The sequence below is a fragment of the Microcaecilia unicolor genome, chromosome 8 (assembly GCF_901765095.1).
Source record: "Microcaecilia unicolor chromosome 8, aMicUni1.1, whole genome shotgun sequence".
In the NCBI taxonomy this organism is placed as follows: Eukaryota; Metazoa; Chordata; class Amphibia; order Gymnophiona; family Siphonopidae; genus Microcaecilia; species Microcaecilia unicolor.
The window spans coordinates 58,001,395-58,017,865 of record NC_044038.1 but is presented as its reverse complement, the minus strand read 5'-3'; the positions used below and the strand labels follow the sequence as shown (position 1 = coordinate 58,017,865).

The window sequence follows — 16,471 nt, the reverse complement described above, 5'->3', positions numbered from 1 at the left end:
AATTATAAACAACTTCACATGCTGATGGCCTTCAGCAACGTGCATCTGACATGCTTACCTTGGACAGATGCTTGATTTTCACCCCAGATACGAGGTCTGTGGGCTCTTCCTCAAAGAACTCTCTCTTCAAAGCCTTCTCTGGATCCTCTGCTTCCTCTTTCTCTCTCCCTAAGACAGTTCTCGGGGTACCACACCAGTACAAAGGCTGAAGGGGAATAAAGCAACAGTCACAATATCCATAGCTGCTATTCTTCCTCAGCATAGTGATATTTATGCTTTGGGAAAATGCTCCAGTATGCATACAGGAAGCAATGGCATGCGCATTAGGGGAAAAAGAGGGGGGAATCCACATCTTATCTATTTAGCTTTTTACTAAACACTTGTATGACATGTATTTATGCAATTTTAATTACTTGGTATTTTATGTTTGTTAATCCATCTTGTGCTACAGTTGGGTAACATGGACTTTAAGCTTCAGTAAATAAAATGACTGACTTTTAGAATGACAATGAAAGGCTCCTTAAAGCAAAGATACTTACCTGTAGTAGGTATTCTCTGAGGAAAGCAGGCCATTCATTTTTACATGTGGGTGATGCCATCCACTTCGCCCAGTGTGGAGTGCTTTAAAGCTAATATCTTTAAAAGTACGCGCAGTGTCCCCACCGACCACGCCTAAGTGCCTACCCACCTGCTGCAAGAGTGCAGGACCAACAGTATAGTACAATAGCATGGAAAACAACTCCAAGGGGAGGAGGAAGGGTATCATTGCTTTCTCAGAGTACAAGCAGGCCATATTCTTACATGTGGGAATTCCTAGGTACCAGGCTCACTGAAAAGCACAGAAAACAACAACCAGAGTTCAACTGGAACTCACAACGGTGAGGTCAAAACAAGAATTAACCTGAAACTATATAGAAATTGTGTGAGAGTGCAGCCTGGAACAGAACAAAAAGAGCCAAGGAGGATGGAGTTGGATTTTTGACCCCAAACAAATTCTGCAGAACTGTCTGTTCAAACAGACTATTACGTCAGGTATCCTACTCAAGGTAGTAGATCCTCAAGAGTCAGCTCAGCCTGGGCGTAAGTGAAAGAAATACAACCACCAGCCAAGATTGTGCACTTCCCGATGATGGAGACTCCAATCCTGTTGGGATCATAAGAAACAAAAAGCTGGGTGGACTGACTGTAGGGCCTAGTCAGTTCCAAGTAAAAGGCAAATGCTCGCTTAAATTCCAAGGTGTGCAGTGCGCTTTCGCCAGGATGGGCATGAGGTTTGGGAAAGAATGCTGGAAGAACGATTGACTGGTTTAGATGAAACTCTGACTCAACCATAGGAACTTAGGGTACATGCAGAGAACTACTCTGTTATGATGAAATTTGGTATAAGGTAGATCCGCTACTAAAGGCCTGGAGCTCATGCACCCTGCGAGCTGAAGTAACACCCACCAAAAACAAGTGTCTCAAAAGGAGCTTTCATCAGCTGGGTGTGGACGACACTGGAGGTCCCATGACACAGGCAGAGGTTTGACAGAGGGCTTTGACAAGATCAAACTTTGTATAAATCGAACAACTAGAGGTTGTCCAGAGATGGGCTTGCCTTCCACACGATGATGGTAAGTACTAATCGTACTGAGGTGGACCCTTACAGAGTTGGTTTTAAGACCAGACTCAAGAGAGGTGCAGAAGGTATTCAAGCAGGGTCTGTGTAAGGCAAGAAAGAGGATCTAAGGCCTTGCCCTCACACCACACAGCAAACCCCCTCCAAATGAAAGAATAACCTCTTAGTGGAATCTTTCCTAGAAGCCAGAAAGGAGCTTGGGACATCCCTGGAAGATTCAAGGAAGCAAATTCTAAGCTCTCAACATTCAGGCTGTGAGGGCCAGGGACTTGAGGTTGGGATGTAAAAGAGATCCCTTGTTCTGTGTTATGAGGATCAGAAAACACTCCAATTTCCAAGGTTCTTCAGAGGATAACTCCAGTAGACGAGGGAACCAAATCTGCCTGGGACAATAAGGAGTGATTAGGATCATGGTTCCGTGGTCTTGCTTGAGTTCCTGCAAAGTCTTCCCCATGAAAGGAATGGAAGGATATGCATACAGAAGGCCGCTACCCCAATGGAGGAAGAAAGCATCCGAGGCTAGTCTGTATGCCCTGAACCTGAAACAGTACTGAAGGACTTTGTGATTAAGTGGTGTGGCAAAGAGATCCACTGAGGAGATGCTCCGCACTCGGAAGATCTCAAAGGCAATGCCCATGCTGAGGGACCACTCATGCGGTTGCATAACCCTGCTCAGTCTGTTAGCCAGGCTGTTGAATTTGCTAGCCAGGTATGTGGCAGTGAGAACTATCCTGTTCCGGACAGTCCATTGTCACATCCGGATGACCTCCTCACACAGAGGGTATGATCCGGTAGCCCACTGCTTGTTGGTGTAATACATTGCAACTCAGATGTCAATTTGAATGTGTACAATTTGATTGGACAAGGAAATCTCTGAAAGCCTTTAAGAGTGTTCCAGATTACCTGTAGCTCCAGAGGGCTGATGTGAAGCTCTGTCTCCTGAGCCAACCAAGCAACCTCAGTGTGAAGCCATTCAAGTGATTTCTTCACCCCAAGTGGGATGCATCCATTGTCGGCACTTCCGGGGCTGAGGAATTTGGAATGGAAGTCCCATGGTCAAATTTGATCAAATTGATCACCAGAGAAGGGACTGAACCAACTCTGGTGTCACCTGGATGGCATCCGCCAGGTTCCCTGAGGCCCGAGACCACTGGGAAGTGAGGGTCCACTGGGCGGCAAGAATGTGAAGATGCGCCATGGGTGTGACATACAAGTGGAAGCCCAACACCCTCAAAATCTGCCGAGTCGTGATCTGTTGGCTGGCACGAGCCTGAGTGGCAAGTGAAACTACAGCATCCATCCTCTGCACAGGTAGAAAAGCCCGTGCCTGCTGTGTATGTAGCAGGGATCCAATGAACTCCAACTGCTGAACCGGGAGCAGATGGGGTAGTTTAAAATGAACCCTAGGAGCTCTAGCACCCAAATAGTTCTCCATGTGGACTCCTAAGCAACATCCCTCAACGCGCTCTTCACCAAGCAATCATCCAAATAGGGAAACACATGGCCCAGTCTGCACAGCAACGTTGTGACTACTGCTAGACATTTGGTGAAAACCCTGGGAACTGACATAAGGCTAAACAGCAACACGCAGTGACATATCCCCACACAAAATCTGAGATACTTCCTGTGGCCTGGAAGCATCAGGATATGAGTGTAGGCGACCTTTTAAGTCCAGAGAGCATAGCCAATCTTGGGCCTCAATCAGTGGGAGAAGGGTGCCCAGGAAAACCATCCTGAACTTTTCTTTGACCAGAATTTGTTCAGGGTCCTTAGGTCTAGGATGGGACACATCCCCCCTGCTTTCTTTGGCACAAGGAAGTACCTGGAATAGAATCCCTTCCCCTCTTCCCCTGGTGGAATGGGCTTGACCGCATGGGTCTGTAGAAGGGCAAAATATTCCTCTGCAAGTACACGCTTGTGCTGAGAGCTGTAATGAGATGCTCTCGGTGGGAAATTTGGTGGTCTTTGATGCCAATGCAGGGCATAACCGAGGCGGACTATTTGAAGAACCCATCAGGCGGAGGTTAAAAGGGGCCACTTTTCTTGGAAAAAACTCAGCCTCGCCCCTACCCGTAGGGTGCCCGGTACAAGTCCCTTTTATGGAGGCTATACTCTGCTGAAGCCAGTCAAAAACTTGTCCTCTGCTTTGACTGGGGAGCCAGTAGGACCACAGATGCATGCTGTTCATGAGAACAAACACACTGGGTTGGAGCCTGCTGAGGCTAGCAAGAAGGAGTTTACTTATGCCCGAGAGAGTAGTAGGGAGCCTGTTTCGTCTTGCCTGAAAACCTCCTAGTTGAAAACGGCGCAGAAGGCGTCTGGCGGGAGAAAGTATCGATGGTATCAGTATATTTTCTGATGAAGTCAGCGACTTCCTCCACCTTCTCTCCAAAAAAAAGTTATCCCCCGGCATGTGGCATCTGCCAATATCTGCTTGACTGTGGGACCCAAGTCAGAGACACGCAGCCATGAGAGTCTGCACATCCTTATACTCTGAGCAGAGATCCTGGAGGTGACATGAAAAGTATCATAAGCGTCCCGGGTCAAAAACTTATGGGCCAAAAACTTACAACACGCCATCTGTTGCCAAGTTCCACAAGAAAAGGCTCATACAGAGCTGGTAATGTATGCAGGAAATTAGCATAGAGGCCCGATACATCTTCCACCCAAAAGAATCCAGGGTTCAAGCTTCCCTGCCTGGGAGTGCCAAAGCATAGTCCCTAGAACGCCTGGCTCTTTTGAGCACCGATTCCACCACCAGAGTGGTGTGGATCGGGTGGAGATGAATCAATTTTTCACTCTTTCAAAAAGTACAAAGCCCAGGAGACACAATGAAATTGAATGGGAATTCTTTTAAAATAAATAGGAGGAAACATTTTTTCACTCAGAATAGTTGAGCTCTGGAAATCACTGCCGAAGGATGTGGTAATGGCAGTTAGTGTATCTGGCTTTAAAAAAGGTTTGGACAAGTTACTGGAGGAAAAGTTCATATAGTCTGTTATTGAGATGGACATGGAGGAAGCCACTGTTTGCCCTGGGGTTGGTAGCATGGAATGGTGCTACTAACTGGGTTTCTGCCAGGTACTTGTGACCTGTACTGGCCACTGCTGGAAGCAGGATACTGGGCTAGATGGACCATTGGTCTGACCCACCATGGCTATTCTTATGTTCTTATGCATTATATCTTAGAATGAAAAGCTATCAAGACTTTTTGCTCTCAAGTTTTCAGCTTGAAGAAGCAATTAAAACGGAACTCACAGTTGGGAATCATTTTACTGGGCGACTTTAAGGACAACTTGACACAGCGAATGCTACATACCTGTAGAAGGTTTTCTCCGAGGACAGCAGGCTGATTGTTCTCACTGATGGGTGACGTCCACGGCAGCCCCTCCAATCGGAACTTCTCTAGCAAAGGCCTTTGCAAGTCCTCGCATGCCCATGCGCGCCGCGCACGCGCGGCCGTCTTCCCGCCCGAACCGGCTCGTGTTCATCAGTCCCATATGTAGCAAGACAAAGACAGGGAAGACACAACTCCAAAGGGGAGGCGGGCGGGTTTGTGAGAACAATCAGCCTGCTGTCCTCGGAGAATACCTTCTACAGGTATGTAGCATTCGCTTTCTCCGAGGACAAGCAGGCTGCTTGTTCTCACTGATGGGGTATCCCTAGCCCCCAGGCTCACTCAAAACAACAAACATGGTCAATTGACATAACTAAGATTGACCTAACAATTTATCCAACTAACAGAGTGTTGCCTGGAACAGAATAAACATGGGCCTAGGGGGGTGGAGTTGGATTCTAAACCCCGAACAGATTCTGAAGCACTGACTGCCCGAACCGACTGTCGCGTCGGGTATCCTGCTGCAGGCAGTAATGAGATGTGAATGTGTGGACAGATGACCACGTCGCAGCTTTGCAGATCTCTTCAATAGTGGCTGACTTCAAGTGGGCCACTGACGCAGCCATGGCTCTGACATTATGAGCCGTGACATGACCCTCAAGAGCCAGCCCAGCCTGGGCGTAAGTGAAGGAAATGCAATCTGCTAGCCAATTGGATATGGTGCGTTTCCCCACAGCCACTCCCCTCCTGTTGGGATCAAAAGAAACAAACAATTGGGCAGACTGTCTGTTGGGCTGTGTCCGCTCCAGATAGAAGGCCAATGCTCTTTTGCAGTCCAATGTGTGCAGCTGACGTTCAGCAGGGCAGGAATGAGGATGGGGAAAGAATGTTGGCAAGACAATTGACTGGTTCAGATGGAACTCCGACACAACCTTTGGCAAGAACTTAGGGTGAGTGCGGAGGACTACTCTGTTATGATGAAATTTGGTGTAAGGGGCCTGGGCTACCAGGGCCTGAAGCTCACTGACTCTACGAGCTGAAGTAACTGCCACCAAGAAAATGACCTTCCAGGTCAAGTACTTCAGATGGCAGGAGTTCAGTGGCTCAAAAGGAGGTTTCATCAGCTGGGTGAGAACGACATTGAGATCCCATGACACTGTAGGAGGTTTGACAGGGGGCTTTGACAAAAGCAAACCTCTCATGAAGCGAACAACTAAAGGCTGTCCTGAGATCGGCTTACCTTCCACACGGTAATGGTATGCACTGATTGCACTAAGGTGAACCCTTACAGAGTTGGTCTTGAGACCAGACTCAGACAAAGGCAGAAGGTATTCAAGCAGGGTCTGTGTAGGACAAGAGCGAGGATCTAGGGCCTTGCTGTCACACCAGACGGCAAACCTCCTCCATAGAAAGAAGTAACTCCTCTTAGTGGAATCTTTCCTGGAAGCAAGCAAGATGCGGGAGACACCCTCTGACAGACCCAAAGAGGCAAAGTCTACGCTCTCAACATCCAGGCCGTGAGAGCCAGAGACTGGAGGTTGGGATGCAGAAGCGCCCCTTCGTCCTGTGTGATGAGGGTCGGAAAACACTCCAATCTCCACGGTTCTTCGGAGGACAACTCTAGAAGAAGAGGGAACCAGATCTGACGCGGCCAAAAGGGAGCAATCAGAATCATGGTGCCTCGGTCTTGCTTGAGTTTCAACAAAGTCTTCCCCACCAGAGGTATGGGAGGATAAGCATACAGCAGACCTTCCCCCCAGTCCAGGAGGAAGGCATCCGATGCCAGTCTGCCGTTGGCCTGAAGCCTGGAACAGAACTGAGGGACCTTGTGGTTGGCTCGAGATGCAAAGAGATCTACCAAGGGGGTGCCCCACACCTGGAAGATCTGTCGCACTACTCGGGAGCTGAGCGACCACTCGTGAGGTTGCATAATCCTGCTCAGTCTGTCGGCCAGACTGTTGTTTACGGCTGCCAGGTATATGGCTTGGAGCACCATGCCCTGACGGCGAGCCTAAAGCCACATGCTGACGGCTTCCTGACACAGGGGGCGAGATCCGGTGCCCCCCTGCTTGTTGATGTAATACATGGCAACCTGGTTGTCTGTCTGAATTTGGATAATTTGGTGGGACAACCGATCTCTGAAAGCCTTCAGAGCGTTCCAGACCACTCGTAACTCCAGGAGATTGATCTGCAGATCGCGTTCCTGGAGGGACCAGCTTCCTTGGGTGTGAAGCCCATCGACATAAGCTCCCCACCCCAGGAGAGACGCATCCGTAGTCAGCACTTTTTGTGGCTCAGGAATTTGGAACGGACGTCCCAGGGTCAAATTGGACCAAATCGTCCACCAATACAGGGATTTGAGAAAGCTTGTGGACAGGTGGATCACGTCTTCCAGATCCCCAGCAGCCTGAAACCACTGGGAAGCTAGGGTCCATTGAGCAGATCACATGTGAAGGCGGGCCATGGGAATCACATGAACTGTGGAGGCCATGTGGCCCAGCAATCTCAACATCTGCCGAGCTGTGATCTGCTCGGACGCTCGCACCCGCGAGACGAGGGACAAGTTGTTGGCTCTCGTCTCTGGGAGATAGGCACGAGCTGTCCGAGAATCCAGCAGAGCTCCTATGAATTCGAGTCTCTGTACTGGGAGAAGGTGGGACTTTGGATAATTTATCACAAACCCCAGTAGCTCCAGGAGGCGAATAGTCATCTGCATGGACTGTAGAGCTCCTGCCTCGGATGTGTTCTTCACCAGCCAATCGTCGAGATAGGGGAACACGTGCACTCCCAGCCTGCGAAGCGCCGCTGCTACTACAGCCAAGCACTTCGTGAACACTCTGGGCGCAGAGGCGAGCCCAAAGGGTAGCACACAGTACTGGAAGTGACGTGTGCCCAGCTGAAATCGCAGATACTGTCTGTGAGCTGGCAGTATCAGGATGTGCGTGTAGGCGTCCTTCAAGTCCAGAGAGCATAGCCAGTCGTTTTCCTGAATCATGGGAAGAAGGGTGCCCAGGGAAAGCATCCTGAACTTTTCCTTGACCAGATATTTGTTCAGGGCCCTTAGGTCTAGGATGGGACGCATCCCCCCTGTTTTCTTTTCCACAAGGAAGTACCTGGAATAGAATCCCAGCCCTTCTTGCCCGGATGGCACGGGCTCGATCGCATTGGCGCTGAGAAGGGCGGAGAGTTCCTCTGTAAGTACCTGCTTGTGCTGGAAGCTGTAGGATTGAGCTCCCGGGGGGCAATTTGGAGGTTTGGAAACCAAATTGAGGGTGTATCCTTGCCGGACTATTTGGAGAACCCACTGGTCGGAGGTTATGAGAGGCCACCTTTGGTGACAAGCTTTTTTTTTTTTTAATTATTTATTAAATTTTTACAACTTAAACAGACATACAAAAACTGTTAAGTGAAATACAGCTTTAGAAACAAATTAAATATATAGGAATTTACTTTCCTCAATAGTAACATGTCATTCAGCTTCATTAGACCTCAATTTAAGAAGGGGGGTAGGAATTTGTGAAGTTTACATTACATTGATCTGTAAATAAGAAATTGATGCCGCGTACATTCTCATTTTACTCCTTCAAAGTCTCTATTGTTGTTTTGAGTCTAGGAAAGATTTAAGCTGATCAGGATTAAAGAACACATATTTTGTTTGATTTAACCTTACAACACATTTACATGGATATGCAAGAAGGAAGGAACCTCCTATTTCTGCTATTTTAGACCTCATAGAGAGAAACAATTTTCTTTTTTGTTGAGTACTCTTTGTTACATCTGGATAAATCCAGATTTTATGTCCTCCAAATATACGATTTGTAGTTTTGAAATAAAGTCTCATTACTGAGTTCCAATCTTGCTGGAAGACAAAAGAAACAATCAAAGTTGCTCTTTCGGTTGCTTCTTCTAAAGATTGTTCCAAAATGGCTGTAATATTGTTTAAATCCACTGATTTCTCTCCTTCTACTTTTTTATTAGGTATATAATCTATTTTATTTAATGGCGGGATTGCCTCATGTGGAAAATTTAAATTTTCTCTCAAAAATCTTGAAAAGATTTCTAATGGGGAAATCCCCACTAACTTAGGAAAATTAAGTAGACGAAGATTTAGTCTTCTATTAAAGTTCTCCATTTGCTCTATTTTTCTTCTTAATTCCATATTATCTTTTATTGCAGCCATTTTAAATTCAGTATTTTGAATCATCTCTTTCTGTAAAGTCTCTATCTTAGAGGAAAAATCTTGTTTTACTACTTCTATGGAGTCCTTCAATTCTTGTACAGTAACATTCAAAGGTTTTACCTCTGTACAGGACTGCTGCAAGGTTTTGTCCATGTCCAACAACTTCAGCCAAATCTGACCTAGGCTGACCTCCGGTTCTTTCCCCGCTGCAGCTATTAGTTCCACAGTGCCCCACAAGGTCCTCCAGCGTCAGCCTTTCCGGCATACGTTGGGTTTCCCTCTCGACGCGCTGTGTGCGCAGGGCACGGAGGAATCATAGAGTTCGGCGGGGGGGATAAAGATGTTTCCGTTTCCAGCGAGGTAGCCGCTTCACCGGCTCCTCCCGCAATGGACTCCAGCCCGCTAATTCCTTGAGAGAGAGCAGGGAAAAAGCGTTCCAAACATGGCCTCGTCGGCATGGACGTACCGGTAGGTGTGGGAACTATCCGGACGACCCCTTTCCGCTTCGAGTGAGACATTTTCGATGAGGAAAAAAGAAAAAGTTTCCGAGGCTAGGCTGGAGCTGCTCACCAAACCTCCGCTCTCGGCACCATCTTGACATACCCCCGGTGAAAAACTTTCAACCTCCCCCCGACCGGCAGATCGCCCGGCACTGACACATTGATGTCGGCTATGCTCTGCTGGAGCCAGTCAAAAGCTCGTCCCTTGCTTTTGCTGGGGAGCCAAGGGGCCTTGCTGAGGCGCACGCTGCTGACGAGAGCGAGCGCGCTGGGGCTTAGCCTGGGCCGCAGGCTGTCGGGAAGGAGGATTGTACCTACGCTTACCAGAAGAGTAGGGAACAGTCTTCCTTCCCCCATAAAAACGTCTACCTGTGGAGGTAGAAGCTGAAGGCTGCCGGTGGGAGAACTTGTCGAAAGCGGTATCCCACTGGTGGAGCTGCTCTACCACCTGTTCGACCTTCTCTCCAAAAATATTGTCCGCTCGGCAAGGCGAGTCCGCAATCCGCTGCTGGATCCTATTCTCCAGGTCGGAGGCACGCAGCCATGAGAGTCTGCGCATCACCACACCTTGAGCAGCGGCCCTGGACGCAACATCAAAGGTGTCATACACCCCTCTGGCCAGGAATTTTCTGCACGCCTTCAGCTGCCTGACCACCTCCTGAAATGGCTTGGCTTGCTCAGGAGGGAGCTTGTCCACCAAGCCCGCCAACTGCCGCACATTGTTCCCCATGTGTATGCTCGTGTAGAGCTGGTAAGACTGGATTTTGGCCACGAGCATAGAAGAATGGTAGGCCTTCCTCCCAAAGGAGTCTAAGGTTCTAGAGTCCTTGCCCAGGGGCGCCGAAGCATGCTCCCTACAACTCTTAGCCTTCTTTAGGGCCAAATCCACAACTCCAGAGTCGTGAGGCAACTGAGTGCGCATCAGCTCTGGGTCCCCATGGATCCGGTACTGGGACTCGATCTTCTTGGGAATGTGGGGATTAGATAGAGGCTTGGTCCAGTTCGCCAGCAATGTCTTTTTGAGGACATGATGCATGGGTACTGTGGATGCTTCCTTAGGTGGAGAAGGATAGTCCAGGAGCTCAAACATTTCAGCCCTGGGCTCGTCCTCCACAACCACCGGGAAGGGGATGGCCGTAGACATCTCCCGGACAAAGGCCGCAAAAGACAGACTCTCGGGAGGAGAAAGCTGCCTTTCAGGGGAGGGAGTGGGATCGGAAGGAAGGCCATCAGACTCCTCGTCAGAGAAATATCTGATGTCCTCCTCCTCCTCCCACGAGGCCTCACCATCGGTATCAGACACAAGTTCATGAACCTGTGTCTGAAGCCGTGCCTGACTCGACTCCGTGGAAACACGGCCACGGTGTGAGCGTCGAGAGATAGACTCCCTCGCCAGCACCGGCGAAGCTCCCTCCGCCGACGTCGTCGGGGAGCCTTCCTGGGAGGCGACCTCGGTCGGTACCGCAAGCGGCACCGATGCTGGAGACCTCACCCCGGGCAAGGGGCCAGCCGGCGCCTCACTCGACGGTACCGGTGGCGCAAGCACCCCCGGTACTGGAGGGAAAGGGCGCAATAGCTCTCCCAGGATCTCTGGAAGGACGGCCCGGAGACTCTCGTGCAGGGCGGCTGTGGAGAAAGACATAGAAGCCGATGCAGGTGTCGAAGTCAGAGTCTGTTCCGGGCGCGGAGGCTGTTCCGGGCTGTCCAAGGTGGAGCGCATCGACACCTCCTGAACAGAGGGTGAGCGGTCCTCCCGGTGCCGATGCCTACTGGGTGCCGACTCCCTCGGCGACCCAGAGCTCTCGGCACCGATGCGGGAAGGAGACTGGTGTCGATGCTTCTTTGACTTTTTCAAACGAAGCATGTCACCGGAACTTCCTGGTACCGACGAGGAGGACGTAGAATCCAACCGTCGCTTCCTCGGGACAAGGCCGAAGAAGGTCGGTCTCGGGGGGGCTGTACCGCAGGAGCCCTCAGGGTAGGGGGAGACCCACCCGAAGGCTCACCGCCACCAGCAGGGGAATGGACAGCCCTCACCTGCACTCCGGTCGAAGCACCACCGTCCGACGACATCAGCACTAGTGGAGGTCCCGGTACCACCGACGCCAACGCAGCCTTCCGATGTCTCGGTACCGACAATGCAGAGGGTCGATGCCTCGATGCAGCCGATACCGCCGATGCCGAGGTCGGAGGTCTTGACGCTGTCGACGTCGATGCACTCGATACCCCCAGTGCTGTTGCTGACGAAGAGCCCGAGAACAACACGTTCCACTGGGCCAATCTCGCTACCTGAGTCCTTTTTCTGTAAAAGGGCGCAAAGACTACAGGCCTGCGGGCGGTGCCCAGCCCCCAGACACTGAAGACACGACGCGTGCCTATCAGTGAGCGAGATTACCCGGGCGCACTTCTTGAAGCCGCTGGGAGACTTCGATGACATGGGCGGAAAAATCACGCCGGCGAAATCAAAACTCGTAATTGCGGTAAAGGCACCAAAAAGAGGGAGAGAAAAAAACTCGAACCGAGGCGTCAAAGGGGCCTACCCGGAAAACGAAAGTAAACTTAACGGGGCAAAAAACTGGAAATACGGGAAGGGAAAAAAAGACCGAAAAGGTCTCTCTCCAAATTCCCTTTTTTTTTTTTTTTTTCAATAGCGAAAAGTCAAAAGACGCGCAAGGGTCAACTTAAGGGGCGCGACCGGCGCAAAAACACGACCGTCCCAAGCGCGGACAAAAGAAGATTGACGAACACGAGCCGGTTCGGGCGGGAAGACGGCCGCGCATGCGCGGTGCGCATCGGCGCGCGAGGACTAGCAAAGGCCTTTGCTACAGAAGTTCCGATTGGAGGGGCTGCCGTGGACGTCACCCATCAGTGAGAACAAGCAGCCTGCTTGTCCTCAGAGAATGTATATTCCACAGCTGAGTACTGTACTCTGTTACAGTATCTGTCCATACGAGATGTACAACTTAATTCCACAAATGTCTATCACTATTGGCACTTCCTAATTAACAACTCTCTTTTGGTTATCAGTAAAGAGTCCCCCATACATAAAACAAAAAAGCTTCACAGTGGGTCTACTCTTATTCAACTCTGCCCTTATTCAATCACTTTAAAAAAAAAAAAAAAACTCTTTAGTGGTTATGTCTTCGATGAACACCTGAGAACCTGTGGTAGGAGAAATGGTAGAAAAATCATCAGTGAGAAACCACCTCTATCTCAGATCTCACTGTATGGCCTCACCTGATTTTGATCTTCCAGAGCAACTGCAGGTTCTCCTAATTTGTTTCTGGACAGACCAAGATCTCTGGTCAGCCACTTAATATCAATGGAGTCTTCTGAATCACAAAGGCTGCAGCTGTAGTGCAGTTCAAAATATGACTCACAGTGAGAACTGAATATAGTAGTGCTTCAGAAACTCCTTAAGACCATCAATAAGGCTATTGCTCAACTCAGTCATTATGTACATACTAAAATTCCAGGAGAGTTACATTTACAAACCGTTTTCCAACTTTTTGCCCAAGTAAATGTGGCAATACGTAGAAGAATCTTAAACTGAGTAACAGCAGAAGAGCACCCTGTTTCCCAAGCAGAACAAATATCTTTTTATCACAGAAAGCCAGCTATATCCTTTAAAATAAGCTCAATAAACACTCAGCTGCAACATATTTTTCCTGTTACAGCAGCCATCCTAACATTTCAGAATTAGGCTTTTCCTCCTATTTTTTAGATACTTCTATTGTAGATTTGAGAACTATTGGACAGTGTGGTTTGTATGACAGAAATATAATTAAAATAAACAGGAAATATATATAAACTAGTAAAAAAGGCCCGTTTCTGACTCAAATGAAACGGGCGCTAGCAAGGTTTTCCTCGGAGTGTGTATGTTTGGGAGAGTGTATGTGAGAGTGACTTTTTGAGAGTCAGAGTGAAAATGTGAGTGTGTGAGAGAGAGAGTGAGTCTGGGTGTGAGTGTGTTTGTGAGAGAGTGTGTGTGTGAGAATGAGAGTGTGTGCAAGTGTGTATGTGAGACACAGTGTGAGAGAGAGTGTGTGTGTGTAGGCGAGAGAGAGAGTGTGTGTGACACAGATTCTCTGTGAGAGTGAGTGTATGAGACCAAGCGAGTGTGTGAGTGACTGTGTGGCACATAGAGAGTGAATGTGATACAGTGTGAGACAGAGTGTGTGAGAGTGAGAGTCAGAAAGACACTGTATATGAGAGAGAGAGTGTGAGCCGTGCCCTCCCAATCCATGGCCATCTGTCCCCTGCCCCCTCCATTCATCCTTTTCCAGCAATTCCCCTCTCTCCCTGAGCCCTGCCCTCCCAATCCATGGCCATCCATGTTTCTCTGTCACCTGCCCACTCCATTCATCCCTATCCAGCATTTCCCCTCTCTGCCTGAGGCCTGCCCTGCAATCCATATCCATCCATGCCCATCTGTCCCCTCCATTCATCCCTATCCAGCAATTCCCCTCTCCCTGAGTCCTGCCCTTCCAATCCATGCCCATCCATGCTCCTCTGTCACCTGGCCCCTCCATTTTTCCCTATCCAGCATTTCCCCTCTCTGCCTGAGGCCTGCCCTGCAATCCATATCCATCCATGCCCATCTGTCCCCTCCATTCATCCCTATCCAGCAATTCCCCTCTCCCTGAGTCCTGCCCTTCCAATCCATGCCCATCCATGCTCCTCTGTCACCTGGCCCCTCCATTTTTCCCTATCCAGCAATTGCCCTCTCTCCCTGAGGCCTGCCCTGCAATCCATATCCATCCATGCCCATCTGTCCCCTCCATTCATCCCTATCCAGCAATTCCCCTCTCCCTGAGTCCTGCCCTTCCAATCCATGCCCATCCATGCTCCTCTGTCACCTGGCCCCTCCATTTTTCCCTATCCAGCAATTGCCCTCTCTCCCTGAGGCCTGCCCTGCAATCCATATCCATCCATGCCCATCTGTCCCCTCCATTCATCCCTATCCAGCAATTCCCCTCTCCCTGAGTCCTGCCCTTCCAATCCATGCCCATCCATGCTCCTCTGTCACCTGGCCCCTCCATTCATCATTTTCCAGCAATTCCCCTCTCTCCCTGAGCCCTGCCATCTCAATCCATGCCCATCCATGCTTCTCTGTCCCCTGCCCCCTCCATTCATCCTTTTTTACAGCAATTCCCCTCTCTCCCTTCCATGACCCCCCCTCGCATCCATGCTCTTCTGTCTCCCATGTCCCAGCATGTCCCCCCCCTTCTTCCCTCCCCCCCCCTTCGCATCCTTGCTGTCGTTTCTCCTCTGCCCTCCTGCTCCCATTGTTCAACTGCCCACCCTCTTCTCTTCCCCCTACATCCCTTTTTTTTTTTTTTTAATTTACCTCCGTGGCGGCGGTTCCAGCAGCGCAGCGTCAGGGAAGGAGGTGGCGCTCCCGACGTCTCTAGCCTTCCCTTCGTTGTGTTCCGCCTTCTTCTGACGTCAGAAGAAGGCGGAACACAGCGAAGGGAAGGCTAGAGACGTCGGGAGCGCCGCCTCCTTCCCTGACGCTGCGTTTGTTTTTTGTTTTTTTTGCGCCGTCGACGTCATGACGTTTGCCCTGGACGTCATGATGTTTGACGCGAGGGCGGGGCAGAGACGGCTGGCAGCCTGGCTGGCTTCACACCACGAATCCACGAACTCTAAGAAATGTTTGAGTGACTTCAGAACGTTGTCCTCATTAGAACGTTCACGGTGCGTTTTATATTAGATATTTTTTCTCTCTTTTGATATAGATCAAGAGAGTATCAAATATTAGTCCACAACAGAAGGGCCAAGAAAAAGGTAAATCAATATAGGAAAAGAAAAAAAAAGTAACAGATTGAATATAGAAAGCCTTAACGAGCCTTCTACATAATAAAAAATGAATCCTGAAGTTAAGGGAACATTATCAATCATGCCCTTTTTCTTTATCTGTATGGTTTAGATAGATTGCGTATCTTGTACAACTGGCTCATTGTATACTTTTTTTTTTTTTTTTTTTTTAATTGTAAACAATAATTTCTTACAGTTTGTGTGTTTTGTAACTGAAAATAAAATGACGACCAAAGAGTTATGGAACTGCTAAATCATTAATATACCTCAAGGGGACTATCAGTAGTTTGAAGCTGAAGACAGTGACAGCTGTCAGCCCTTGAAGGAAGGCTAGAAACGAAAAAGATGATCTCACTTTGGGGATTAAGCAGCTTGGCGTTTCAGTTCTGGAAGAGGTGGTGGAAATGCAAAGAAACTGAAAACCCAGCTAGTAAAGAGTTGCAACTGTCCAAGTAGGACAGAAAAGGAGCTTGAGATATATAGTGGTCATGCCCTAAGGCATGCTCTTTTAGGAAGTCTATTCAATTTCAGATTTTGGGTATACTGGACTGGGGGGTCCCTTGGGATCTTGGCATTTTCCTGTTCAACAAGGATATCCCTGGATTTACCAATTGACATATTTTGGTTGAATATTTTCTCAAAGCAGCTAAGCTGACACTTGCAGTGTGCTGGAAGAATTCAGGTGTTCCTTCTTTCAACCTCTGGAGGGTAAAATTCCATGATGGCTACAAGATGGAGAACTTGACTAACACTTGTAGGAAAACAAATCTTGTTGGAAGCAGATTTGGGGGTGCTTTGAGGAACATGGACTTTTTGTAACTGACAATGGTCTCTCTTGCCATCATGGGTAGTATGCAACTCCAGAAATGGATTTGAGCACTGAACAGTCCCCTTCCTAGGATTCTGCTGGATTTCAATTTGGAATATGGTAAAACATTTATAAATAAAGAAGTATTTTCTGTTATATTTTCTTGCAGTATTTGTATAATGTCTAGTTCCTTGAGACTGTATGTACT

General features: G+C 48.9%; 1 protein-coding gene across 3 annotated transcripts in view; it reads right to left on the bottom strand.

Moving 5' to 3' along the window:
- The window catches only part of ABCA3 (ATP binding cassette subfamily A member 3), a 338,890-nt gene that overhangs the window by 221,713 nt on the left and 100,706 nt on the right, over positions 1–16,471 (bottom strand). For all 3 annotated transcript variants that reach the window (XM_030211949.1, XM_030211951.1, XM_030211950.1), the window contains exon 11: positions 59–205. In XM_030211949.1, coding sequence (XP_030067809.1) covers positions 59–205 — 147 coding nt within the window. The remainder of the gene's footprint in view (positions 1–58; positions 206–16,471) is intronic.